Source organism: Mytilus californianus, unplaced genomic scaffold, assembly GCF_021869535.1.
Source record: "Mytilus californianus isolate M0D057914Y unplaced genomic scaffold, xbMytCali1.0.p SCAF_9, whole genome shotgun sequence".
Taxonomy (NCBI): domain Eukaryota; kingdom Metazoa; phylum Mollusca; class Bivalvia; order Mytilida; family Mytilidae; genus Mytilus; species Mytilus californianus.
The window spans coordinates 41,240,918-41,266,528 of NW_026262745.1; the positions used below are offsets into that span (position 1 = coordinate 41,240,918).

General features: G+C 33.1%; 1 protein-coding gene across 2 annotated transcripts in view; it reads left to right on the forward strand.

Annotated features, from left to right (window-relative positions):
• The window catches only part of LOC127715781 (circadian locomoter output cycles protein kaput-like), a 107,664-nt gene that overhangs the window by 79,268 nt on the left and 2,785 nt on the right, over positions 1–25,611 (forward strand). For both annotated transcript variants that reach the window (XM_052221925.1, XM_052221926.1), the window contains one exon: positions 9,838–10,023. In XM_052221925.1, the coding sequence (XP_052077885.1) occupies positions 9,838–10,023 (186 nt within the window). The remainder of the gene's footprint in view (positions 1–9,837; positions 10,024–25,611) is intronic.

Here is a 25,611-nt window from a genome sequence, read left to right on the forward strand (position 1 = left end):
GACATGACCTCTGTACCAAAACTCATTATAAACAAATCTTTGAAGGGATTGATAGGTTACCTTATGTGGAGCCTAATTAGTTTCTTATTTTATCCAATAGGCCCCACAGTTGTAGACACAAGTTATTAATAGCAAATAATCAAAGTCATCCAAGAAATTGTATTTTTGTCGAGCCTTCGACTTTTGTCGAAAAAGCGAGACATAGCGATCCTACATTCCGTCGGCGTCGTCGTAGTCGTCGGCGGCGTCCACAAATATTCACTCTGTGGTTAAAGTTTTTGAAATTTTAATAACTTTCTTAAACTATCCTGAATTTCTACCAAACTTGGACAGAAGCTTGTTTATGATCATAAGATAATATTCAAAAGTAAATTTTGTAAAAAAAAAATTCCATTTTTTCTGTATTTTACTTATAAATGGACTTAGTTTTTCTGCCAAGAAACATTACATTCACTCTGTGGTTAAAGTTTTTGAAATTTTAATAACTTTCTTAAACTATCCTGGATTTCTACCAAACTTGGAAAGAAGCTTGTTTATAATTAAAAGATAGTATCCAGAAGTAAATTTTGTAAAAAAAAAATTCCATTTTTTCCGTATTTTACTTATAAATGGACTTAGTTTTTCTGCCAGTTAACATTACATTCACTCTGTGGTTAAAGTTTTTAAAATTTTAGCAACTTTCTTAAACTATCCTGGATTTGTACCAAATTTGGACAGAAGCTTGTTTATGATTAAAAGCTAGTATCTAGAAGGAAATTTTGTTAAAATTTTGTTCAATTTTTTCCGTATTTTACTTATAAATGGACTTAGTTTTTCTTCCAGTTAACATTACATACAGTCTGCAGTTTAAGTTTTTAAAACATTTATTAGATTCATAAATTATCCTGGATTTGTACCAAACTTGGACAGAAGCTACTTACAATCAAAAGATGGTATAGAAAGGAATATTTTTATTAATTTTTTTCCTCATTTTTGTTGAGCCTGCGATTAACAGCAAAAATAGGCGAGACACTGGGTTCCGCGGAACCCTTACGAATTTTTAATATAAACTTGCTGTTTTCATCAAAGGGAAAAAGCAGTAAATGCATTCTGATACACCATTTATTTTAAAATCTTTGAAGAATAGATCACAGAATTTCTTTCACTCATTAGAATGGTAACTGCTTGCTATTTAGCCAGTCATGCATCAATTTTATAAGCAAAATAGATGTAATAGACACTTTTTTGTTACATTAACATAATTTTGTTTCATACTTTTTCTACAAAATTAATCTCAACCGATTAATCTGCTCTGTAAACTTATTTTAATTAAATCAACCAACTCGATCATGTTTGATAAACAAAATGTCAAACATCAGAGCAAACTGAATCAGGAAATTTAATTTCATTATTTTGACATGTTTAACTTAATAGTTTATAATGGCATAATCAAGTTGCATAATCTCACATTGAGATTTCTTCATGTTTTGATGTATAATAGTCCTTGTTTGATGATTGATTATTTTCTGTAGAAATTAAGAAGATATTAGCACATTTCTGTCTATTGAAGAAAAAAATGAGTAGTGACTACTTTAAGCTTTAATGCAGTGATTTATTTTTTTTTTCTTCAAAACTTGATCTATTTACATGTACCTTACAGAATATATGAATAATATATGTTTGTATGATATTATTATTCATGTATAGAGATGTTGTCTGCTCTATAGTCGGGTTGTTGTCTCTTTGACACATTCCCCATTTCCATTCTCAATTTTATTGCTTACGAAAGAATTACAAATTCTTCAATTTGACTATTTTGAACCACATAAATGTACAGCCAAAACAGTATTGTTTTGGGCAAAAACTAAAGAAGATAGAGAGAAACTGTAAATAGAAAAAAATTATCAGCAATACAAGATTAACACAAACTTACCAGTCATTTATAAGAGTTATGTCCCTTAAATGCAGTTCTTGATAATCCTTGTAATATAATGATATTAAAAAAAATCAATTTTGTTTTCTTCTTAAATAAAAGGGTAGGAGTGAGAAGGGGTCTCATCCAGAATTTCTGAGATAATAAATGCAAATTCCAAATTCTCTTGAAAATAAAGTGTCTGTCCAAACATCCATAAGAAGGTCCTTCTGCTCCTCATAATGGTTTAAAACTTTCATGGTAATATTTTGATTCATGATAATAAAATCATAAAACTTGATTAAAGGAGGAATACTACATTATTTTCGCTTTTATTTCTCAGTTTTACAGGGGGGGGGGGGGGGGGGGGGGGGGAGTGGAGTGGAATATCATATATCAGATGTTTCATAATTTCAGTTTTTGTCTCGCCTGCGACGAAAGTCGCAGAAAGTGAGACATAGGTATTACTATCCGGCTACGGCGGCGACGACGGCGGCGTAAACTATTTGTATAAAGCTTTATATTTCAGAAGGTAGAAGACCTGGATGCTTCATACTTTGTATGCAGATACCTTATGTTACGAACTTTCCGTCTGTCATATGTCCAATGTCCTTGACCTTATTTTCATGGTTCAGCGACTGCTTGAAAAAAAAGTTTAGTTTTTTTGTTATGTAAATTTCTCACTTATTATGAGTAATAGGATAACTATATTTGGTATATGGGTTCCTTGCAACGTCTATATGTCCATCAGACAGGGTTCACCTGACCTCAGCCTCATTTCATGGATCAGTGATCAAGGTTAAAGTTACGTGATTAGGTCCGTTTCTCAGATACTACAAGCAGTAGGTCAGCTATATGTGGTGTATGGAATGATTATAAGGGATACATGTCAGTCTGGCAGGTTTCATCTGACCTTGACCTCATTTTCATGGTTCATTGGTCAATGTTAAGTTTTTGTGTTTTGGTCTGTTTTTCTAATACTATAAGCCATTGGTCAACTATATTTGGTGTATGGAATGATTGTAAGGTGTACATGTCTGACTGGCAGGTGTCATTTGTCCTTGACCTCATTTTCATGGTTCATTGGTCAATGTTAAGTTGCTCTTGTTTGGTCCTCTTCTCAGATACTATAAGTTATAGGTCAACTATATGTGGTGTATGGAATGATTGTAAGGTGTGCACGTCTGTCTGACAGGTTTCATCTGACCTTGAGCTTATTTTCATGGTTCATTGGTCAATGTTAAGTTTCTGTTGTTTGGTCTTCTTCTCAGATGCTATAAGTAATAGGTCAACTATATTTGGTGTATGGAATGTATTTTATTATTTAACTGCTGATTACTTACATTGAAATAGATTATTTTATAAAAATCTTTAAATAACATTAATAATGATAATAAATGATAAAAACTTTTAAGGGATCATTACTAAACCGTGATTAACAAAAACATTGGAAGGTGTGAAAATGTTAAAATAAGGTCCCTCATGCATGAATGTTTAACATAGAATACAGTTCACTCCAGTCCCTTCATAAAGATTAATTGGCTGAATATGTACAGATTGAAGAACTTTTGAAATTTTGTTTGCACAACAGAATCACATTTACTGATTTTTGATACATATGAAATAAGATAAGTATTGAGATAAGTAAAAAATATTTTAGCATAGCAACATAAATAGATAAATAGATAATATGAAAATATGACTTTTTACAATATTTTGATCAAAGATTGAAGATAATTTTAGTTTTTTTTTGTTTTTTTTTGGGGGGTGGGGGGGATCTTTCAGGTTCATCTCAAGGAATTGACAAATATTTATCCAGTTTCTGCAATGCCTTAAAACTTTTCTTGTGCACAGGTTTGTCTGTACTCAAGAGGAAATAAAAAAAATGGCCATATTTGTCAATCCCTTCTGATGAACCTTAAATCTAGATGAAAAATTATTTCATAAGAAATTTCAAAGTTTGCTTTTAGTAGTCATTTGACTTAATGTTTCAAAAAAAAATTTTGTATAATGCGATTTTATTTACTCAAATGTTGTTGCTATATTTGCCTGTGATTTATTAGCCAAAAGTGTATCCCATGTGATTTTATGATGCTGTTTTTTCTAAAAACATGTTACTCAACATGAATGTAAAAGCATTACAGACCTATATTTAAGCCTAAGGTCAAGGTAACTAAAAAAGACTAAAATTTGAACATAGGTTTCAGGATGTATTCAATGGGATTGCAACTTAACTTGGATATGTGGCTACTATATTTGGTGTATAGAATGATCGTAAGGTTCACATTTCTAACTGGCAGATAAGTGATAAGTTCATAAAATTTTCTGTATGGAATGAATGTTATGTGTATATGTCTGTCTGACAGGTGTCATCTTACCTTGACCTCATTTTATGGTTCATTGGTCAAAGTTCAGTTTCCTCAATGAGGTTTGTTTCTAAGATACTTTAGGCAATATATGTTAAATAAATTTGGTGTATGGAATGATTGTACGGCCTACATGTTTGTCTGATAGGGTTTATCTCACCTTGACTTCATGTTCATTCATCATTAAAATGTTAATTTAATGTAAATCTTATATAAACTTATTTTTTTTACTTTCAACATAAATTCAATTATGAACACTAAAACAGGCGAGACATTTCAGTGTGTCCACTCTTGTGAAAACAAATATCATAAACATGTTTAACCCTGCCACATTCTTTGTGTGCCTGTCCTAAGTCAGGAGCCTGTAGTTCAGTGGTTGTCTTTGGTTCATAACTGTCATATTTGTTTTTCATAAATTGTTTGTTATGAATTAGGCAGTTTAAGTTTTCTCAATTGAATTGTTTCATATTTTTCATGTCAGGGCCTTTTATAGCCGACTATACAGTATGGATTTTTATACGACTGCAAAATTTTTGCAGTCGTATATTGGTATCACGTCGTTGTCGTCCAAAGACATTTGGTTTCCGGACAATAACTTTAGTATAAGTAAATAGAAATCTATGAAATTTAAGTACAAGGTTTATGACCACAAAAGGAAGCCTGGGACTGATTTTGGGAGTTTTGGTCCCAACAGTTTAGAAATTAGGGGCCAAAAAAGGGCCCAAATAAGCATTTTTCTAGTTTCCAGACGATAACTTGTGGAATGGTGTAAGGATCTCTCTGAAATTATACCACAAGTTTCCATACCACAAAGGGTTGGTAAGAATTGGCTTTGGGGGGTTATGGCTCAAACGGTTAAGGAGTAAGGGGCAAAACAGGGGGAAAACAAGGGATTCCAGGTTAAAAGACAATTACTTAAGGACAAAACATAATTTAAAAACAGTGTAAGGGAGGTAATTCAAACACATTTGAATTTCCTCACTTACACTGCTTTTAAATTATGTATATTGGAAATTTGCCAATAGCTTTAGTATTAATAAACTCCATTGGAAATTTGCCAATAACTTTAGTATAATAAACTCCATTGGGAATTTGCCACTAACTTTAGTAGTAGGTAATATAAATCTATGAAATTTAAACACAAGGTTTGAAACCACAAAAGGAAGGTTGGGATTGATTTTGGGGGTTATGGTCCCTATGGTTTAGGAATTAGGGGTCAAAAAGGGGTCCAAATAAGCATTTTTCTAGTGTCCAGACAATAACTTGTGGAACAGTGTATAGAATAGTCTGAAATGTACCACAAGTTTCCACACCACAAAAGGATGGTTAGGATTGGCTTTGGGGGGTTATGGCTCAATCTGTTTAGGAATTAGGGGCAAAAAAGGGGGAAAACAAGGGTTTCCTTGTTAATGGACAATTACTTTGGCTTTGTTTCTTTATGTTGGCACTTTTTGCTATTTGTTTGCTAGTTCTAGTATGAAATATTTTTTAGCTGTTTCTAGAAACATTAAATACTGTGATTTAAATACATATAATATTATAATAGTGTATATCAAAGGGTTCAGTGGTAATAAATTTTTATACTCCGAATTGATTATTCTTTGTTTGGTTTTTATACGACCGCAAAAAAATTTTGTGGTCGTATATTGGTATGACGTTGGCGTCGTCGTCGTCGTCGTCCGAATACATATTGGTTTTCGCACTCTAACTTTAGTTTAAGTGAATGGATCTTTTTGAAATTTGACCATAAGGTTAAATACCACAAAAGGAAGGTTGGGATTGATTTTGGGGGTTATGGTACCAACAGTTAAGGAATTAGGGGCCAAAAAGGGGCCAAAAATGAGCATTTTCTAGTTTCCAGACAATAACTGTGGAACGGTGTATGGATCTCTCTGAAATTATACTACAAGTTTCCATACCACAAAGGGATGGTTAGGATTTGCTTTGGGGGGTATGGCTCAAACCGTTTAGGAATTAGGGGCAAAAAAGGGGGAAAAACAAGGTTGTCCTGGTTAATGGACAAATACTTTAGTACAAAACATAATTTAAAGCAGTGTAAGGGAGATAAATCAAATACATCATTGAAATTATCTCCCTTACACTGCTTTTAAATTATGTATAAAGTAATGGTTAATGAACAATAAAGATAATCTAAAACAGTGTAAGGGAGGTAATCCAAATACAATGTTTTGGTTACTTCCCTTACACTGCTTTTAAATTATGTTTAAAGAAATGCATATTTATAAAGGAAGACCAGTAAAAATATCTGCAAATGTTTTCATCTTTTTTTTTTACAAAAAAATCCATATGAAAGATTTGACACTATATTTTTATTAATTCTATTATAAAATAGATTAAGTTAGCACTATGGTTAATTTAAATGGGTAATTATGGTTGCCAACTCCATTGGAAATTTGAATTAAGATTATGACCATATCTTGAGGGAAAGAATTTTTTTGGGGGAAAAAGGGGGGGGGGGGGGGGGGGGGGGATAAAAAGAAATTGTGGGGGGCCAATTTTTTCTCATTTCAGATTTCAGAAATTAAAAAGAATTATTCTTCAAATATTATTTTTTTTTCAAATTTCAAATATTGAAAAATTTCAAGAAGTAATCTTTAATTGCACAGTATGGCGCATTAGATTTGTAAAATCTTTGATCACATTTATTTATTTGTTATGCCGAATCTAACAGTGTATTTAGATTTTTAATTTTGGGTCCAGTTTTCAAATTGGTCTACATTAATGTCCAAAGGGTCCAAAATTAAACTTTGTTTGATTTTAGCAAAAATTGAATATATGAGGTTCTTTGATATGCTGAATCTAAACATGTATTTAGATTTTTGATTTTTGGCCCAGTTTTCAAGTTGGTCCAAATTGGGGTCCAAAATTAAACTTTGTTTGATTTCAACAAAAATTGAATATATGGGGTTCTTTGATATGCTGAATCTAACCATGTATTTAGATTTTTTATTTGTGGACCCCGTTATCTAATTGGTTCATATTGAGGTCAAAAGGGTCCAAAATTAAACTTTGTTTGATTTCATCTAAAATTGAATTATTGGGGTTCTTTGATATTCCAAATCTAACCGTGTATTTAGGTTTTTAATTTTGGGTCCTGTTTTTTAAATTGGTTTACATTGAGGTCCAAAGGGTCCAAAATTAAACTTAGTTTGATTTTGACAAAAATTGAATTCTTGGGGTTCTTTGATTTGCTGAATCTAAACATGTGTTTAGATTTTTGATTATGGGCCCAGTTTTCAAGTTGGTCCAAGATAGGGTCCAGTATTTAAACTTTGTTTGATTTCAACAAAAATTGAATATATGGGGTTCTTTGATATGCTGAATCTAAACATGTATTTAGATTTTTGATTATGGGCCCAGTTTTCAAGTTGGTCCAAATTGGGGTCCAAAATTAAACTTTGTTTGATTTCAACAAAAATTGAATATATGAGGTTCTTTGATATGCTGAATCTAACCATGTATTTAGATTTTTTATTTGTAGGCCCGCTATCAAATTGGTTCATATTGAGGTCAAAAGGGTCCAAAATTAAACTTTGTTTGATTTCATCGAAAATTGAATTATTGGGGTTCTTTGATATGCCAAATCTAACCGTGTTTTTAGATTTTTAATTTGGGTCCCGTTTTTTAAATTGGTCTTCATTGAGGTCCAAAGGGTCCAAAATTAAACTTAGTTTGATTTTAACAAAAATTGAATTCTTGGGGTTCTTTGATATGCTGAATCTAAACATGTGTTTAGATTTTTGATTATGGGCCCAGTTTTCAAGTTGGTCCAAGTTGGGGTCCAAAATTAAACTTTTTTTGATTTCAACAAAAATTGAATATATGGGGTTCTTTGATATGCTGAATCTAACCATGAATTTAGATTTTTTATTTGTGGGCCCCGCTATCAAATTGGTTCATATTGAGGTCAAAAGGGTCCAAAATTAAACTTTGTTTGATTTCATCAAAAATTGAATTATTGGGGTTCTTTGATATTCCAAATCTAACCGTGTATTTAGATTTTTAATTTTAAGTCCCGTTTTTTAAATTGGTCTACATTAAGGTCCAAAGGGTCCAAAATTAAACTTAGTTTGATTTTAGCAAAAATTGAATTCTTGGGGTACTTTGATATGCTGAATCTAAACATGTGTTTAGATTTTTGATTATGGGCCCAGTTTTCAAGTTTGTCCAAGTTGGGGTCCAAAATTAAACTTTGTTTGATTTTAACAAAAATTGAATATATGGGGTTCTTTGATATGCTGAATCTAACCATGTATTTTGATTTTGGACATTGGACCATAATAGGTAAATTAAAAAAATTCAAGTTCTTAGACCACATTCTTTCTGTGTCAGAAACCTATGCTGTGTCAAATATTTAATAACAATCCAAATTCAGAGCTGTATCAAGCTTGAATGTTGTGTCCATACTTGCCCCAACTGTTCAGGGTTCGACCTCTGCGGTCGTATCAAGCTGCGCCCCAGCGAAGCATTTTATTTTTTTTGCATTAGAGTTATCTCCCTTACAATGGTTCCATACTACAAAGGGAAGACTGGGATTGAGTTTGATGGTTAATGCTCCAAGGGGGATTCGAAAAGTTTGGGGGGATCGAGGGGTTCCAATTTTTTTAGGGGTTCATATTTTTTTCCCCAAATTTTTAGAATTTCTAATTTTTGAAAAGCTTCAGGAAGAAATCTTCAATTGCACAGTATTGCACATTAGATTTGTAAGATCTTTGACCACATTTATTTTGTGTCAGAAACCTATATTATGTCAAAAATTTGAGCACAATCCAAATTCAGATAGTATCAAGCTTGAATATTGTGTCAAAATTTGCCCCAACTGTTCAGGGTTTGACCTTTGCGGTCGTATCAGGCTGCGCTCAGCGAAGCATTTTATTCTCATTGTTTAAGGTTGTATGGTTGCCTATAATTGCTTAGATCCACTTTATTTGACCTTTGGTGGATAGTTGTCTCATTGGCAATCATACCACATCTCCTTATTTTTATATCATATAATTATAGACATATAAGGATTGTGCGAGACAGTGAATTGCAGTCACTTAGCACATGTTGTCTGTCAGTGTGTACCATTTGTACTTTAAGTATGCTTAATTTAGTCTGAATCTACTTCAGGGCATCTGTTTCAGAATTATGTTTCAACAATAAAACCATTATCATTATTATTTCTAAAAGTGGAATATTGATCTATATTTGGGATTTAACAAAGCCTGTTGGGGCTGCATTAAGTTATAAATATTGAATTAATGGTTTAAAAGACGTCTTTACTGGAATTTTTTGGATGGTTTTTTTTTTTACCTACAAAGCTAAGGTAGCTGATGTAATATTTATTAAAGGAAAATGATATCTTGAAAAAATGCTGAAAAACATTTGATGTGATCTAAATTTCTTATTGTCCTATTAGAATTATTTTGCCTGTGAGGTAAGGCAAGTCATACAAACTGATATTAGCAATATACTTTCAATGAACATAGTTTATGTAGAATATTTTGAAAGGGATTTTACTTGAAATTTGGGAACATTAATACTAAGGCAATTATGTAAGTTTTATTTACATTACAGATAGATGAAAAAGAATTGCAAATTCAATATAAACTCTCCCAACAACTTCATTCTAAACAGAATCTGATTGGTAATAATCTGACCAATCAGAGAGAAGAACTGAACATGCTCAAGGTACAACTTAAAGAAAAAGGAAGTGTCAGCAACCAATGCTTGGAACTGTTACAACGTTTACATAATTTAGAGGTAATTATATAGTTAAAGGAGTTAAAAATGAATTAACTCTCTGAAAAGGGATCAGTAGGGGGTCTGCAGTAATGCTTTTCTGTCCCTGACCATTATATAGACCAAAAAACTAGTGATATCAAATGGCTGTCTTATGTTTCTGCCCTTCTCCAAAATGCATTTGCTTTGTAAAACCTACTTACTGTGGGCTCATTATGTATACCGTACATAGTTCATGTGGTACTAATTTTCATCCTTTTCATGGGTGTATGTGATCAACACATTTAAATGTTCAGCATTACACAAATTTCCTATAGGCTTGTATGCTTTGCTTTGTTAATTTAAAGCATGAAATCAAGAACTCTTTTAAATATAATTTTTCCTCAATCCACAAAGATAGGTAACTTCAAAAATACATTTATCTGCAGTATCTGATATAGACTAAGCATCAACAAATTAGCAGAGATACATAATTTTTTATCTGTCTGTCCATCAACCCGTCAGTCATCTGTGTTTCTGGATACCAAATTAAATACTTTATATCAGCTGAGATAGCAACCTTACTTGGAAATATGATCACATATATTACAGGTAAAAGTGATATTGAGGTCAGTATGTCAAAAGTCAAGGTCAAACTTTCTAAAAATGGTAGAAACTTTGTGCAGGAAAGTGTATTTCGGATGCTAAATCAAATACTATATATAGGATTGCAACCTTTCTTGGATATGTTCAAATTTCTTACCAATTGAACAGTTTGATTTGATGAAACAAATTATAATTTGGTCAGAATTTACGAATGAACTGCAAAAGGTGCAGGATAGTAACACTTACAATCAAGTCACTGTAATGATTTAGATAGAGTTGTGGTAAAGCATGATTTTTGTCTCGCCTTCGACAAAATTAGCAGTATGCAAGACATAGGTATTACTATCCGGCAGCGGCATAAACTATTTGTATAAAGCTTTATATTTCAGAAGGTAGAAGACAGTGGATGCTTCATATCTTGTCTGCAGATACCTTATGTTACGAAGTTTCCGTCAATCATATGTCCATTTTCCTTGACCTCATTTTCATGGTTCAGCGACTGCTTGAAAAAAAAATGGAGTTTTTTTGTCATGTGAATTTGTCACTTATTATGAGTAATAGGATAACTATATTTAGAAGGGATGTCAACTCTGTGAACAATTACTAATCAAGTACTCGCTGGTTTTATTGAGCGATACTCGAGTACTCGCTCCGAAATATATTGACAACATGGAAACAAAAAAATACGTATTTTATATTCTGTGGTGTGTTGTTCAACGGACGAAAAACCATCTACATAAGTATCTGGGACAGAGAATACACACAATAATTAATAGCTCATTACCTAAAAGTACTAATTAAGTAAAAAAACAATAATCTAATCTAATATAATTTAATGAACACCTATTCAAAAATTATAACAAGGAAAAACCATATCAAACAATAGTATTTGGTAATCGTTAAGAAAACACATTTAATGTTTACAAAGGTGTAAGGATTAGAAGTTGAACTATTCGCTGAGGGTCACCATAGGATGCAATGTATTTAATTTATTTGGAAATATTTTCTTGTCAACTATTATTTGGGACAGTCGGTTTTGCAACTTACAGTCTTGCAGACGAAAATATTTGTTCTGATGGTACCGATGTGACGGAATGGCTAAGACATGTTTAGTTTAAAATGTTAGCCTAGGTATAGCCCATGTATTTTGGAAGGCATTTTAAATGACAATTTTGCACAAGCATTAGAAACAAAATGTATTTCATTTACAAGTATGATTAATCAGTGATGCCTACTTAATTTTCAAAAAGAGGTACTCAAGAAGATCAATTTTATATAAAGAAGACAGCTTTATTCTAATAGGAAACCAATTAGTAGAGTATAGTTTTGGTATTCGATACTCGGCACTACGGAGCAATACTTGAATACTCAAGTACTCATTGACATCCCTAATATTTAGTATATGGGTTCCTTGCAACGTCTACATGTCTATCAGACAGACGGAGTTCACCTGTCCTCAACCTCATTTCATGGATCAGTGATCAAGGTTAAAGTTACATGATAAGGTCCATTTCTCAAATACTATATATATAAGAAGTAGATCAACTATATTTGGTGTATGGAATGATTGTAATGGGTACCTGTCAGTCTGGCAGGTATGATCTGACCTTGACCTCATTTTCATGGTTCATCGGTCAGTGTTAAGTTTTTTTGGTGTTTTTGTCTGTTTTTCAAGTACTATAAGCAATAGGTCAATTATATTTAGTGTATGGAATGATTGTAAGGTGTACATGTCTGTCTGGCAGGTATCATCTGACCTTGACCTCATTTTCACGGTTCATTGGTCAATGTTAAGTTTTTGTGTTTTTGTCTGTTTTTTTCAAGTACTCATATTAAGCAATAGGTCAATTATATTTGGTGTATGGAATGATTGTAAGGTGTATATGTCTGCCTGGCAGGTATCATCTGACCTTGACCTCATTTTTATGGTTCATTGGTCAATGTTAAGTTTTTGTGTTTGGGTCTGTTTTTTATACGATCGCAAAGAAATTTTTGGGGTCGTATATTGGTATGACGTTGGCGTCGTCGTCCGGTGGCGTCATCGTCGTCCAAAGACACATTGGTTTTCGCACTCTAACTTTAGTTTAAGTGAATGGATCTCTATGAAATTATACCATAAGGTTCAATACCACAAAAGGAAGGTGGGATTGATTTTGGGGGTTATGGTACCAACAGTAAAGGAATTAGGGGCCAAAAAGGGGCCATAAATCAGTATTTTTGTAACTTCCAGACATAACTTGTGTGTTAGTGTATGGATCTCTCTGACATTGTACCACAAGGTTCTATATCACAAAGGGAATGCTGGAATTGAGTTTGTGGGTAATTGCCTCAAAATTTTAGGAATTAGGGGCAAAAAAAAGGGGCAAAAAACAAGCATTTTTCTAGTTTCATGACAATAACTTGTGTGTAAGTGTATGGATCTTTATGGAATTGTACTACAAGGTACCATACCACAAAGGGAAGGCTGGGATTGAGTTTGAGGGTGATGAATCATAAGGGGGTTAAAAAAATTTGGGGAGGGATTTTTTTTCCCTTTTTTTCCTTTTTTTTTCTTTAAAATTTTCCATTTTAAATTGGTTATTTCTGATTTATATATAAAAGCAAATAATAATGATATGGTTTGAATAGGTAAATTAAATTTTTTTAAGTTCTTAGACCACATTCATTCTATGTCAGAAACCTATGCTGTGTCAAATATTTAATCACAATCCAAATTCAGTGCTGTATGGAGCTTGAATATTGTGTCCATACTTGCCCCAACTGTTTAGGGTTCGACCTCTGCGGTCGTATCAAGCTGCACCCTGCGGAGCATTTTATAGTTATTGATATAAATATTAGTAACCGTAGAACTATAGAGCTGAGCTCTCAATTTGTGTAAAACTATTCATTCTTAGGGACAAAAAGAACAGAATTTTAATGCTGTTGTATAATATTCTAACAGAATGGAAAATATTGGCACTTTTTTTTGATGCGACAACAAATTTTTCAATTTTAAACTTAAATTTCTTCACTTTGATGTCTAACAATCAATCCTGAGGTATAAAAAGTACTCAAATATCAGGCCAGTACAAGAATATTAATTAAAAGAAATATTGTCATTTTGAGCTCACCGGGTCCTGCGTCCTGCTTCCGTCGTCCGTAAACTTTTACAAAAATCTTCTCCTCTGAAACAATTGGGCCAAATTTGACCAAACTTGGCCACAATCATTATTAGGGTATCTAGTTTAAAAAATGTGTCCGGCCATCCCGCCAACCAACCAAGTTGGCCACCATGGCTAAAAATAGAACATAGGAGGGTAAAAATGTAGATTTTGGCTTATAACTCTAAAACCAAAGCATTTACAGCAAATCTGACATGGGGTAAAATTGTTAATCAGGTCAAGATCTATCTGCCCTGAAATTTTCAGATGAATCTGATAACCCGTTGTTAGGTTGCTGCCCCTGAATAGGTAATTTTAAGCAAATTTTGTTGTTTTTATACGACCGCAAAAAATTTTTTGTGGTCGTATATTGGTATGACGTTGGCGTCGTCGTCGTCGGCGTTGTCTGGCGTCGGTTGAAGACACATTGGTTTTCGCACTCTAACTTTAGTTTAAGTGAATGGATCTCTATGAAATTTCACCACAAGGTTCAATACCACAAAAGGAAGGTTGGGATTGATTTTGGGGGTTATGGTACCAACAGTAAAGGAATTAGGGGCCAAAAAGGGGCCAAAAATAAGCATTTTTGTAACTTCCAGACATAACTTGTGTGTTAGTGTATGGATCTCTCTGACATTGTACCACAAGGTTCCATATCACAAAAGGAATGCTGGGATTGATTTTGGGGGTAATTGCCTCAAAATTTTAGGAATTAGGGGCCAAAAAAGGGGCAAAAAACAAGCATTTTTCTATTTTCATGACAATAACTTGTGTGTAAGTGTATGGATCTTTCTGAAATTGTACTACAAGGTTCCATATCACGAAGGGAAAGCTGGAATTGAGTTTGGGGGTAATTGCAGAAAAGTTTAGGAATTGGGGGCCAAAAAGGGGTCAAAAATAAGCATTTTTCTAGTTTCCAGCCAATAACTTGTGTTCAAGTGTATGGATCTCTCTGAAATTGTACTGCAAGGTACCATACCACAAAGGGAAGGCTGGGATTGATGATGGGTGTAATTGCCTCAATATTTTAGGAATTAGGGACCAAAAAGGGGCAAAAAACAAGCATTTTTCTAGTTTCAGGACAATAACTTGTGTGTAAGTGTATGGATCTTTCTGAAATTGTACTACAAGGTTCCATATCACAAAGGGATAGCTGGGTTTGAGTTTGGGGGTAATTGCCCTAAACGTTTAGGAATTTGGGGCCAAAAAGAGGCCAAAAATAAGCATTTTTCTAGTTTCCAGACAATAACTTGTGTTAAAGTGTATGGATCTCTCTGAAATTGTACTGCAAGGTACCATACCACAAAGGGAAGGCTGGGATTGAGTTTGATGAATCATAAGGGGGTTCAAAAAATTGGGGGGGGGGGGGGGGTTTCCTTTTTTTTTTCTTTTAAAATTTTCCATTTTAAGTTGGTTATTTCTGATTTATATTTAAAAGCAAATAATAATGATATGGTAGGAGATACACACCAAACAGGATGTGTAAATTATTATATAATAAGTATTGTGCAATAGCAAGAAATTTTCAATTGCACAGTATTGCACAATAGCAAGAAATCTTCAATTGCACAGTATTGTGCAATAGCAAGAAATCTTCAATTGCACAGTATTGCGCAATAGCAAGAAATATCCAATAGCACAATATTGCGCAATAGCAAGAAATTGTCAATTGTACAGTATTGCGCAATAGCAAGAAATATTTAATTGCACAGTATTGTGCAAAAGAAGATACTTCGTATAAATTGCTTACAAATGTATTTCTTGACCAATTTCAATGGGGTTTCATTTTTGAATTCTTGCGGTTTTTTTAATATGCTGAATCTAACCGTGTATTAATTTTTTATACGACCGCAAAAATTAAAAAATTTTTTGCGGTCGTATATTGGTATGACGTTGGCGTCGTCGTAGTCTGGCGTCGTCCGGCGTCGTCCGAAGACACATTGGTTTTTGCACTCTTACTTTAGTTTAAGTGAATGGATCTCTATGAAATTTCACCACAAGGTTCAATACCATAAAAGGAAGGTTGGGATTGATTTTGGGGGTTATGGTACCAACAGTAAAGGAATTAGGGGCCAAAAAGGGGCCAAAAATAAGCATTTTTGTAACTTCCCGACATAACTTGTGTGTTAGTGTATGGATCTCTCTGACATTGTACCACAAGGTTCCATATCACAAAAGGAATGCTGGGATTGATTTTGGGGGTAATTGCCTCAAAATTTTAGGAATTAGGGGCCAAAAAAGGGGCAAAAAACAAGCATTTTTCTATTTTCATGACAATAACTTGTGTGTAAGTGTATGGATCTTTCTGAAATTGTACTACAAGGTTCCATATCACGAAGGGAAAGCTGGAATTGAGTTTGGGGGTAATTGCAGAAAAGTTTAGGAATTGGGGGCCAAAAAGGGGTCAAAAATAAGCATTTTTCTAGTTTCCAGACAATAACTTGTGTTCAAGTGTATGGATCTCTCTGAAATTGTACTGCAAGGTACCATACCACAAAGGGAAGGCTGGGATTGATGATGGGTGTAATTGCCTCAATATTTTAGGAATTAGGGGCAAAAAAGGGGCAAAAAACAAGCATTTTTCTAGTTTCAGGACAATAACTTGTGTGTAAGTGTATGGATCTTTCTGAAATTGTACTACAAGGTTCCATATCACAAAGGGATAGCTGGGTTTGAGTTTGGGGGTAATTGCCCTAAACGTTTAGGAATTTGGGGCCAAAAAGAGGCCAAAAATAAGCATTTTTCTAGTTTCCAGACAATAACTTGTGTTAAAGTGTATGGATCTCTCTGAAATTGTACTGCAAGGTACCATACCACAAAGGGAAGGCTGGGATTGAGTTTGATGAATCATAAGGGGGTTCAAAAAATTTGGGGGGGGGGGTTTCCTTTTTTTTTTCTTTTAAAATTTTCCATTTTAAGTTGGTTATTTCTGATTTATATTTAAAAGCAAATAATAATGATATGGTAGGAGATACACACCAAACAGGATGTGTAAATTATTATATAATAAGTATTGTGCAATAGCAAGAAATTTTCAATTGCACAGTATTGCACAATAGCAAGAAATCTTCAATTGCACAGTATTGCGCAATAGCAAGAAATCTTCAATTGCACAGTATTGCGCAATAGCAAGAAATATCCAATAGCACAATATTGCGCAATAGCAAGAAATTGTCAATTATACAGTATTGCGCAATAGCAAGAAATATTTAATTGCACAGTATTGTGCAAAAGAAGATACTTCGTATAAATTGCTTACAAATGTATTTCTTGACCAATTTCAATGGGGTTTCATTTTTGAATTCTTGGGGTTTTTTTAATATGCTGAATCTAACCGTGTATTAATTTTTTATACGACCGCAAAAATTAAAAATTTTTTGGTCGTATATTGGTATGACGTTGGAGTCGTCGTCCGAAGACACATTGGTTTTCGCACTCTAACTTTATTTTAAGTGAATGGATCTCCATGAAATTTTACCATAAGGTTCAATACCACAAAAGGACGGTTGGGATTGATTTTGGGGGTTATGGTACCAACAGTTAAGGAATTAGGGGCCAAAAAGGGGCCAAAAATAAGCATTGTTGTAACTTCCAGACAATAACTTGTGTGTAAGTGTATGGATCTCTCTGACATTGTACCACAAGGTTCCATATCACAAAGGAAAGGCTGTAATGGATTTTGGGGGTAATTGCCTCAAAATTTTAGGAATTAGGGGCAAAAAAAGGGGCAAAAAACAAGCATTTTTCTAGTTTCATGACAATAACTTGTGTGTAAGTGTTTGGATATTTCTCAAATTGTACTGCAAGGTTCCATATCACAAAGGGAAAGCTGGAATTGAGTTTGGGGGTAATTGCCCGAAACGTTTAGGATTTGGGGGCCAAAAAGTGGCCAAAAATAAGCATTTTTCTAGTTTCCAGACAATAACTTGTGTTCAAGTGTATGGATCTCTCTGAAATTGTACTGCAAGGTACCATACCACAAAGGGAAGGCTGGGATTGAGTTTGGGGGTGATGAATCATAAGGGGGTTCAAAAAATTTGGGGGGGGGGGATTTTTTTTTTTTCTTTTTTTTTCTTTTTTTCCTTTTTTTTTTCTTTTAAAATTTTCCATTTTAAGTTGGTTATTTCTGATTAATATTTAAAAGCAAATAATAATGATATGGTAGGAGATACACACCAAACAGGATGTGTAAATTATTATATAATAAGTATTGTGCAATAGCAAGAAATTTTCAATTGCACAGTATTGCACAATAGCAAGAAATCTTCAATTGCACAGTATTGCGCAATAGCAAGAAATCTTCAATTGCACAGTATTGCGCAATAGCAAGAAATATCCAATAGCACAATATTGCGCAATAGCAAGAAATTGTCAATTGTACAGTATTGCGCAATAGCAAGAAATATTCAATTGCACAGTATTGTGCAAAAGAAGATACTTCGTATAAATTGCTTATTTCTTGATCAATTTCAATGGGGTTTTATTCTTGAATTCTTGGGGTTCTTTAATATGCTGAATCTAACCATGTATTAAGTTTTTGGATTTTGGGCCCCGTTTTTTAAATTGGTCCACATTGAGGTCCAAAGGGTCCAAAATTTAACTTTGTTTGATTTCATCAAAAATTGAATTATTGGGGTTCTTTGATATGCCGAATCTAACCGTGTATTTAGATTCTTAATTTTTGGTTCCGTTTTCAAATTGGTCTACATTAAGGTCCAAAGGGTCCAAAATGAAACTTAGTTTGATTTTAACAAAAATTGAATTTTTAGGGTTCTTTGATATGCTGAATCTAAACATGTATTTCGATTTTTATACGACCGCAAAAAAATTTTGTGGTCGTATATTGGTATGATGTTGGCGTCGTCGTCGTCGTCGTCCAGCATTGTCGTCCGAAGACACATTGGTTTTCGCACTCTAACTTTAGTTTAAGTGAATGGATCTTTTTGAAATTTGACCATAAGGTTAAATACCACAAAAGGAAGGTTGGGATTGATTTTGGGGGTTATGGTACCAACAGTTAAGGAATTAGGGGCCAAAAAGGGGCCAAAAATAAGCATTTTCTAGTTTCCAGACAATAACTATGGAACGGTGTATGGATTTCTCTGAAATTATACTACAAGTTTCCATACCCCAATGGGATGGTTAGGATTTGCTTTGGGGGGTTATGGCTCAAACCGTTTAGGAATTAGGGGCAAAAAAGGGGGAAAATCAAGGTTGTCCTGGTTAATGGACAAATACTTTAGTACAAAACATAATTTAAAGCAGTGTAAGGGAGATAAATCAAATACATCATTGAAATTATCTCCCTTACACTGCTTTTAAATTATGTATAAAGTAATGGTTAATGAACAATAAAGATAATTTAAAACAGTGTAAGGGAGGTAATCCAAATACAACGTTTTGGTTACTTCCCTTACACTGCTTTTAAATTATGTTTAAAGAAATGCATATTTATAAAGGAAGACCAGTAAAAATATCTGCAAATGTTGCATCTTTTTTTTTTACAAAAAAATCCATATGAAAGATTTGACACTATATTTTTAATTCTATTATAAAATAGATTAAGTTAGCACTATGGTAAATTTAAATGGGTAATTATGGTTGCCAACTCCATTGGAAATTTGAATTGAGATTATGACCATATCTTGAGGGAAAGAATTTTTTTGGGGGAAAAAAAGGGGGGGGGGATAAAAAGAAATTGTGGGGGTCAATTTTTTCTCATTTCAGATTTCAGAAATTAAAAAGAATTATTCTTCAAATATTTTTTTTTTTTCAAATTTCAAATATTGAAAAATTTCAAGAAGTAATCTTTAATTGCACAGTATGGCGCATTAGATTTGTAAAATCTTTGACCACATTTATTTATTTGTTATGCCGAATCTAACCGTGTATTTAGATTTTAATTTTTGGGTCCAGTTTTCAAATTGGTCTACATTAAGGTCCAAAGGGTCCAAAATTAAACTTTGTTTGATTTTAGCAAAAATTGAATATATGAGGTTCTTTGATATGCTGAATTTAAACATGTATTTAGATTTTTGATTTTTGGCCCAGTTTTCAAGTTGGTCCAAATTGGGGTCCAAAATTAAACTTTGTTTGATTTCAACAAAAATTAAATATATGGGGTTCTTTGATATGCTGAATCTAACCATGTATTTAGATTTTTTATTTGTGGACCCCGTTATCAAATTGGTTCATATTGAGGTCAAAGGGGTCCAAAATTAAACTTTGTTTGATTTCATCTAAAATTGAATTATTGGGGTTCTTTGATATTCCAAATCTAACCGTGTATTTAGATTTTTAATTTTGGGTCCTGTTATTTAAATTGGTCTACATTAAGGTCCAAAGGGTCCAAAATCAAACTTAGTTTGATTTTAACAAAAATTGAATATATGGGGTTCTTTGATATGCTGAATCTAAACATGTATTTAGATTTTTGATTATGGGCCCAGTTTTCAAGTTGGTCCAAATTGGGGTCCAAAATTAAACTTTGTTTGATTTTAACAAAAATTGAATATACGAGGTTCTTTGATATGCTGAATCTCACCACGTATTTAGATTTTTAATTTTAAGTCCCGTTTTTTAAATTGGTCTACATTAAGGTCCAAAGGGTCCAAAATTAAACTTAGTTTGATTTTAGCAAAAATTGAATTCTTGGGGTTCTTTGATATGCTGAATCTAAACATGTGTTTAGATTTTTGATTATGGGCCCAGTTTTCAAGTTTGTCCAAGTTGGGGTCCAAAATTAAACTTTGTTTGATTTTAACAAAAATTGAATATATGGGGTTCTTTGATATGCTGAATCTAACCATGTATTTTGATTTTGGACATTGGACCATAATAGGTAAATTAAAAAAAATCAAGTTCTTAGACCACATTCTTTCTGTGTCAGAAACCTATGCTGTGTCAAATATTTAATAACAATCCAAATTCAGAGCTGTATCAAGCTTGAATGTTGTGTCCATACTTGCCCCAACTGTTCAGGGTTCGACCTCTGCGGTCGTATCAAGCTGCGCCCCAGCGAAGCATTTTATTTATTATGGGCCCAGTTTTCAAGTTGGTTTAAATCGGGGTCCAAAATTAAACTTTGTATGATTTCAACAAAAATTGAATATATGGGGTTCTTTGATATGCTGAATTTAACCATGTATTTAGATTTTTGATTTTGGGCCCCGTTATCAACTTTGTCCACATTGAGGTCAAAAGGGTCCAAATATTAAACTTTGTTTGATTTCATCAAAAATTAAATTCTTGGGGTTCTTTGATATGCTGAATCTAACCATGTATTTAGATTTTGGATATTGGACCATAATAGGTGAATGTCCAATTTAAAATTTTTAAGTTCTTAGACCACATTCATTCTGTGTCAGAAACCTATGCTGTGTCAAATATTCAATCACAATCCAAATTCAGAGCTGTATCAAGCTTGAATGTTGTGTCCATACTTGCCCCAACTGTTCAGGGTTCGACCTCTGCGGTCGTATCAAGCTACGCCCTGCGGAGCATTTTATTGGTTATTATCTTGAATATTATTATAGATAGAGATAAACTGTAAACAGCAGTAATGTTCAGCAAAGTAAGATCTACAAATAAGTATCATGACCAAAATTGTCAGTCGACCCCTTTGTGAGTTCTTGCCCTTTAAAATCAATTTTTAACAATTTTTCTTAAATTTTTGTAATCTTTTACAAAAATCTTTTTCTCTGAAACAACTGAGACAAATTTAACCATACTTGGCCATAATCATTCTGAGGGTATCTAGTTTAAAAAATTTGTCCGATGACCCCGACTTCCAACCATCATGGCCGACTTGGTTAAAAATAGAACATAGGGGTAAAATGCAGTTTTTGGTTTATATCTCTGAAACTAAAGCATTTAGAGCAAATCTGACAGGTGGCAAAATTGTTCATCAGCTTTAGATTTATCTGCCCTGAAATTTTCAGACGAATCTGACAACCCATTGTTGGGTTGCTGCCCCTGAGTTAGTAATTTTACAGAAATTTTACAGTTTTTTGTTATTATCTTAGATATCATTATGATATCTATTATCTAATACTATTAATTATGATTTTAACCTTATTTTACATGATTTCCAAAGCATCAGAAAATACAGGTGAGCGACACAGGCTCGTGAGAGCCTCTAGTTTATTTTTATCGATATAAAATATTAGTAACCGTAGACTTATAGAGCTCTCAATTTGTATAAAACCATTCATCCTTTAGGGACAAAAAGAACAGAATTTTATCATATTCTAACAAATGGAAAATAATGGCACCTTTTTATGCCCCCGTCATAGCGGGGGGGGGGGGGGGGGGTGGGGTGGCATTAAGTTTTACCCTTGTCTGTCTGTACGTCTGTCCCAAAATTGGTTTCCGTTCTTTAACTTTAGTTTGCCTGAACCAAATGATATGAAACTAATACACAATGCTTATTACCACAAAACCAAGGTCAAGTTTGAATTAAGGTCACTTTTACCGTTCTAGAGTTATGCCCCTTTATAAATGGAAAAATTGCTGAATTTTTTGTTTCCGTTCTCTAACTTTAGTTTGCCTCAACCAAATGTTATGAAACTTATACACAATGCTTATTACCACAAAACACAGATTAAGTTTGAATTTTTGTGGCGTCACTTTTACCATTCTAGAGTTATGCCACTTTACAGATCGAAAAATTGCTGAATTTTTCGTTTCCATTCTTTAACTTTAGTTTGCCTCAACCAAATATTATGAAACTTATACACAATGCTTATCATCACAAAAAATAGATCAAGTTTTAATTTTGGTGGTGTCACTTGAACCGTTCTAGAGTTATGCCCCTTTACAAATGGAAAAATTCCTGAATTTTTCGTTTCCATTCTCTAACTTAAGTTTGCCTCAACCAAATATTATGAAACTTATACACAATGGTTATCATCAGAAAACACAGATCAAGTTTTAATATTGGTGGCGTCACTTGAACCGTTCTAGAGTTATGCCCCTTTACAAATGGAAAAATTGCTTAATATTTAGTTTCTGTTCTCTAACTTTAGTTTGCCTTAAAAATTGTTATGAAACTTATACACAATGCTTATTACCACAAAACACAGATCAAGTTTGAATTTTGGTGGCGTCACTTGAACCGTTCTAGAGTTATGGCCTTTTACAAATGGAAAAATTGCTAAATTTTTTGTTTCCGTTCTCCAACTTCAGTTTGCTTCAACTAAATGTTATGAAACGTATACACAATGCTTACTTATATTTCCACAAAACTCAGATCAAGTACAAATTTGGGTAGGGTCACTTTTACAGTTCTTGAGTTATGTCCCTTTATAACGTTATATGCAAGCGGGGGCATCAGCTGTGTCCCATGGACACATTCCCCATTTATTTTTTCTTATATTTAAATATAAAATGATAAAATCTTATTATATTTCAAATTTGAGATAAATCCTATGAGAAATAAAAAAGTTATTAGCATTTTCATTTTGGTCCTGACAGCCATTGTCCAGTCATTAGTGTAACTGAAATAGCTATTAATGCTTTCAGCAGAGTATACAGACATCTGCTTAATATGCCCCTGCTCCAAAAGGAGGGGGTATACTGGTTTATATCTGTCTATCCGTCCAATGAAATTTGTTTTGCACTTTTCAAAGGAGCTCCAAATAATTTTAAAATCTTCCTGAAATTTTGTATCAAGCTTGTGTGAACATGGTATACTGTGTTAAACATTTTTAGATTCATTTCTAAACAACTTTCCTGCTTACCAAATACTTATATGTTCTAACACATGAATTTATCATTTCAATCAAAAGAAAAAAATATGAATAATGACATTTTCTGGTTGCTAATGGTCTTCTTTCTATTTTGCCAAAACAAGGAACAGTGTAAAACCTCAAAAGCCTCTGGTTTATATTAAATCATGGAAAATAAAAGGAGAAAATAAGTCAGAATTGATTCAAAAATTAAAACCAAAAACCAAACACATCTACACAGAAAGAGGAGTGCCTGAGTTTAAAGTAAAAATTTGGTGAAAATAAACAGCAACTTTTAACTGGTCCCTGGTTATTGTATAACATGGTGTATAATTTCCATGGGTGCAACAATTTTCTGGGACCTTTGAGACCAAAAGTTTGGAAAACCAAAAATAATTACAAATTGAATGTCAAATATTGAATTGAACATGATAAACCACAAAGAACTAGACAGAACTTCTAAAACTATCTTCTGTAAACTTTGCCTGAGGGCATTGCAATCTTATTTTTAATATGCGATAATGACATAATTGTATTAGCTGGAAATTTACCGATATAATGTGTATCATTAAATCATGCTAATACTGAAAAAACTGGCTACAAGATAGATCATACATACCCTTAGGGACTGAAATTCACAAGCAGTGGTGACTTGATTCTGTGGAATGAAAAAATCATATGTGATTTTGTGGGCTTTTATGTTTTATTATATTTCTTGAAGTATTTTTCAAATATGTAAAAGGAAAATAAACAGGTCTATTTAAGAACATTTTTTCGCATGCCAATATTACCTCACTTATTTTCCTGGATCCTGATTACAAAACATTTGGCCCCTGAAGTAGTAACTATAAATAGTATTTTAGATATCCAAGTCATGAACTTTCCGTATATTTTGATTCAATATCAGTTTTGCTGGTTAAATACAAGAAATCATGTTTGCTTGTGTAAAAGAAATGTATTGCTAGTATATTCACTGATTTTACCTTATTTTGCATTTCCTTAAAAGTTCTAAAATAACTGGTAGTTCTATGTTCCATGAACACTTCCTACACAGATATATAATCTCAAAGAAGTATATATCTGTCAGTATTTGCTGACTGCCAGCTTGTACTTATAGATTAACGTGGGTCATCTCAACGAGATTGATTTTCTCGCTTGAGCCGGTACGGCGAAAGTGAGAAAAGCAATCGAGTTGAGATGACCAATGATAATCTGTTTATTGCTATTTTACCTATGACGACGTTGTTCATTTCATTGACAACGGCACGTGCGCCCTTAGTTTCTAGCAATTATTTTTCATATCACTCTACTGTGCTGAGAAAGGAAATTATCAGTTAGTAAGATCAAAGGAAAATTACGTAAAATAGCGATAATGAAATTTACCCAATATATTTGTTTGAAACCTACAGATATTCATGTCCAATTCAGACTACCACCACATTGGGCCTTCCATTGTTAAATATCTGCCAGGTTCACCAGTGATCAGATATTAAGTGGAAATTGTAAAATCTGATCCTTAATCTAGGTAGCAGTTCCATTGTATTCAAACATCTTTGAACTTTGCTTAACATGTTAAGTAGACTTTAGAGTTTGACCTATTGTTAAAGTGTAATAACTTGAAGCAATTTAGTAGTACTACCGACAATGATACTTTAGATATTAACTTAAATAGGTGGATCAGCTTTTTGCACTACTAACTGAATCTGCGATATAATACAGGTAAATAAGTTCCTTTTTCTCTTGTCTGTCTGTGATTGTAGGTTTATATATAAGCCATATAATTCTGTTCATACATTTATATTAAGTGTTATCAGTTCATTTAGGGTATCGATGTTGTTCAAGCTTGTCAAATAGAGATTGGGTTTTCCCAAAGCCATTAAAACAATTACCTGGGCTCCTTTTTGCACTCAAGACTTTTATGATGGTAATGGATTTTGTAGATAGATTTATATCTGCAACAACATTAGCAACATTTGCATGATTTGATGCAAGTTGCATGTGATGGAAGTTAACTGTTGTATTGTCACTATTGAATACCAGTTTCATTTCTTATTCATCAAATTAATGAATAAAGATAATTGAATTTGATAAGATTAGTCTGCCTTTGTCTCCGAGCTGCACAGATATAAGTCATAAATCTTTGGAAATTTTCTGTT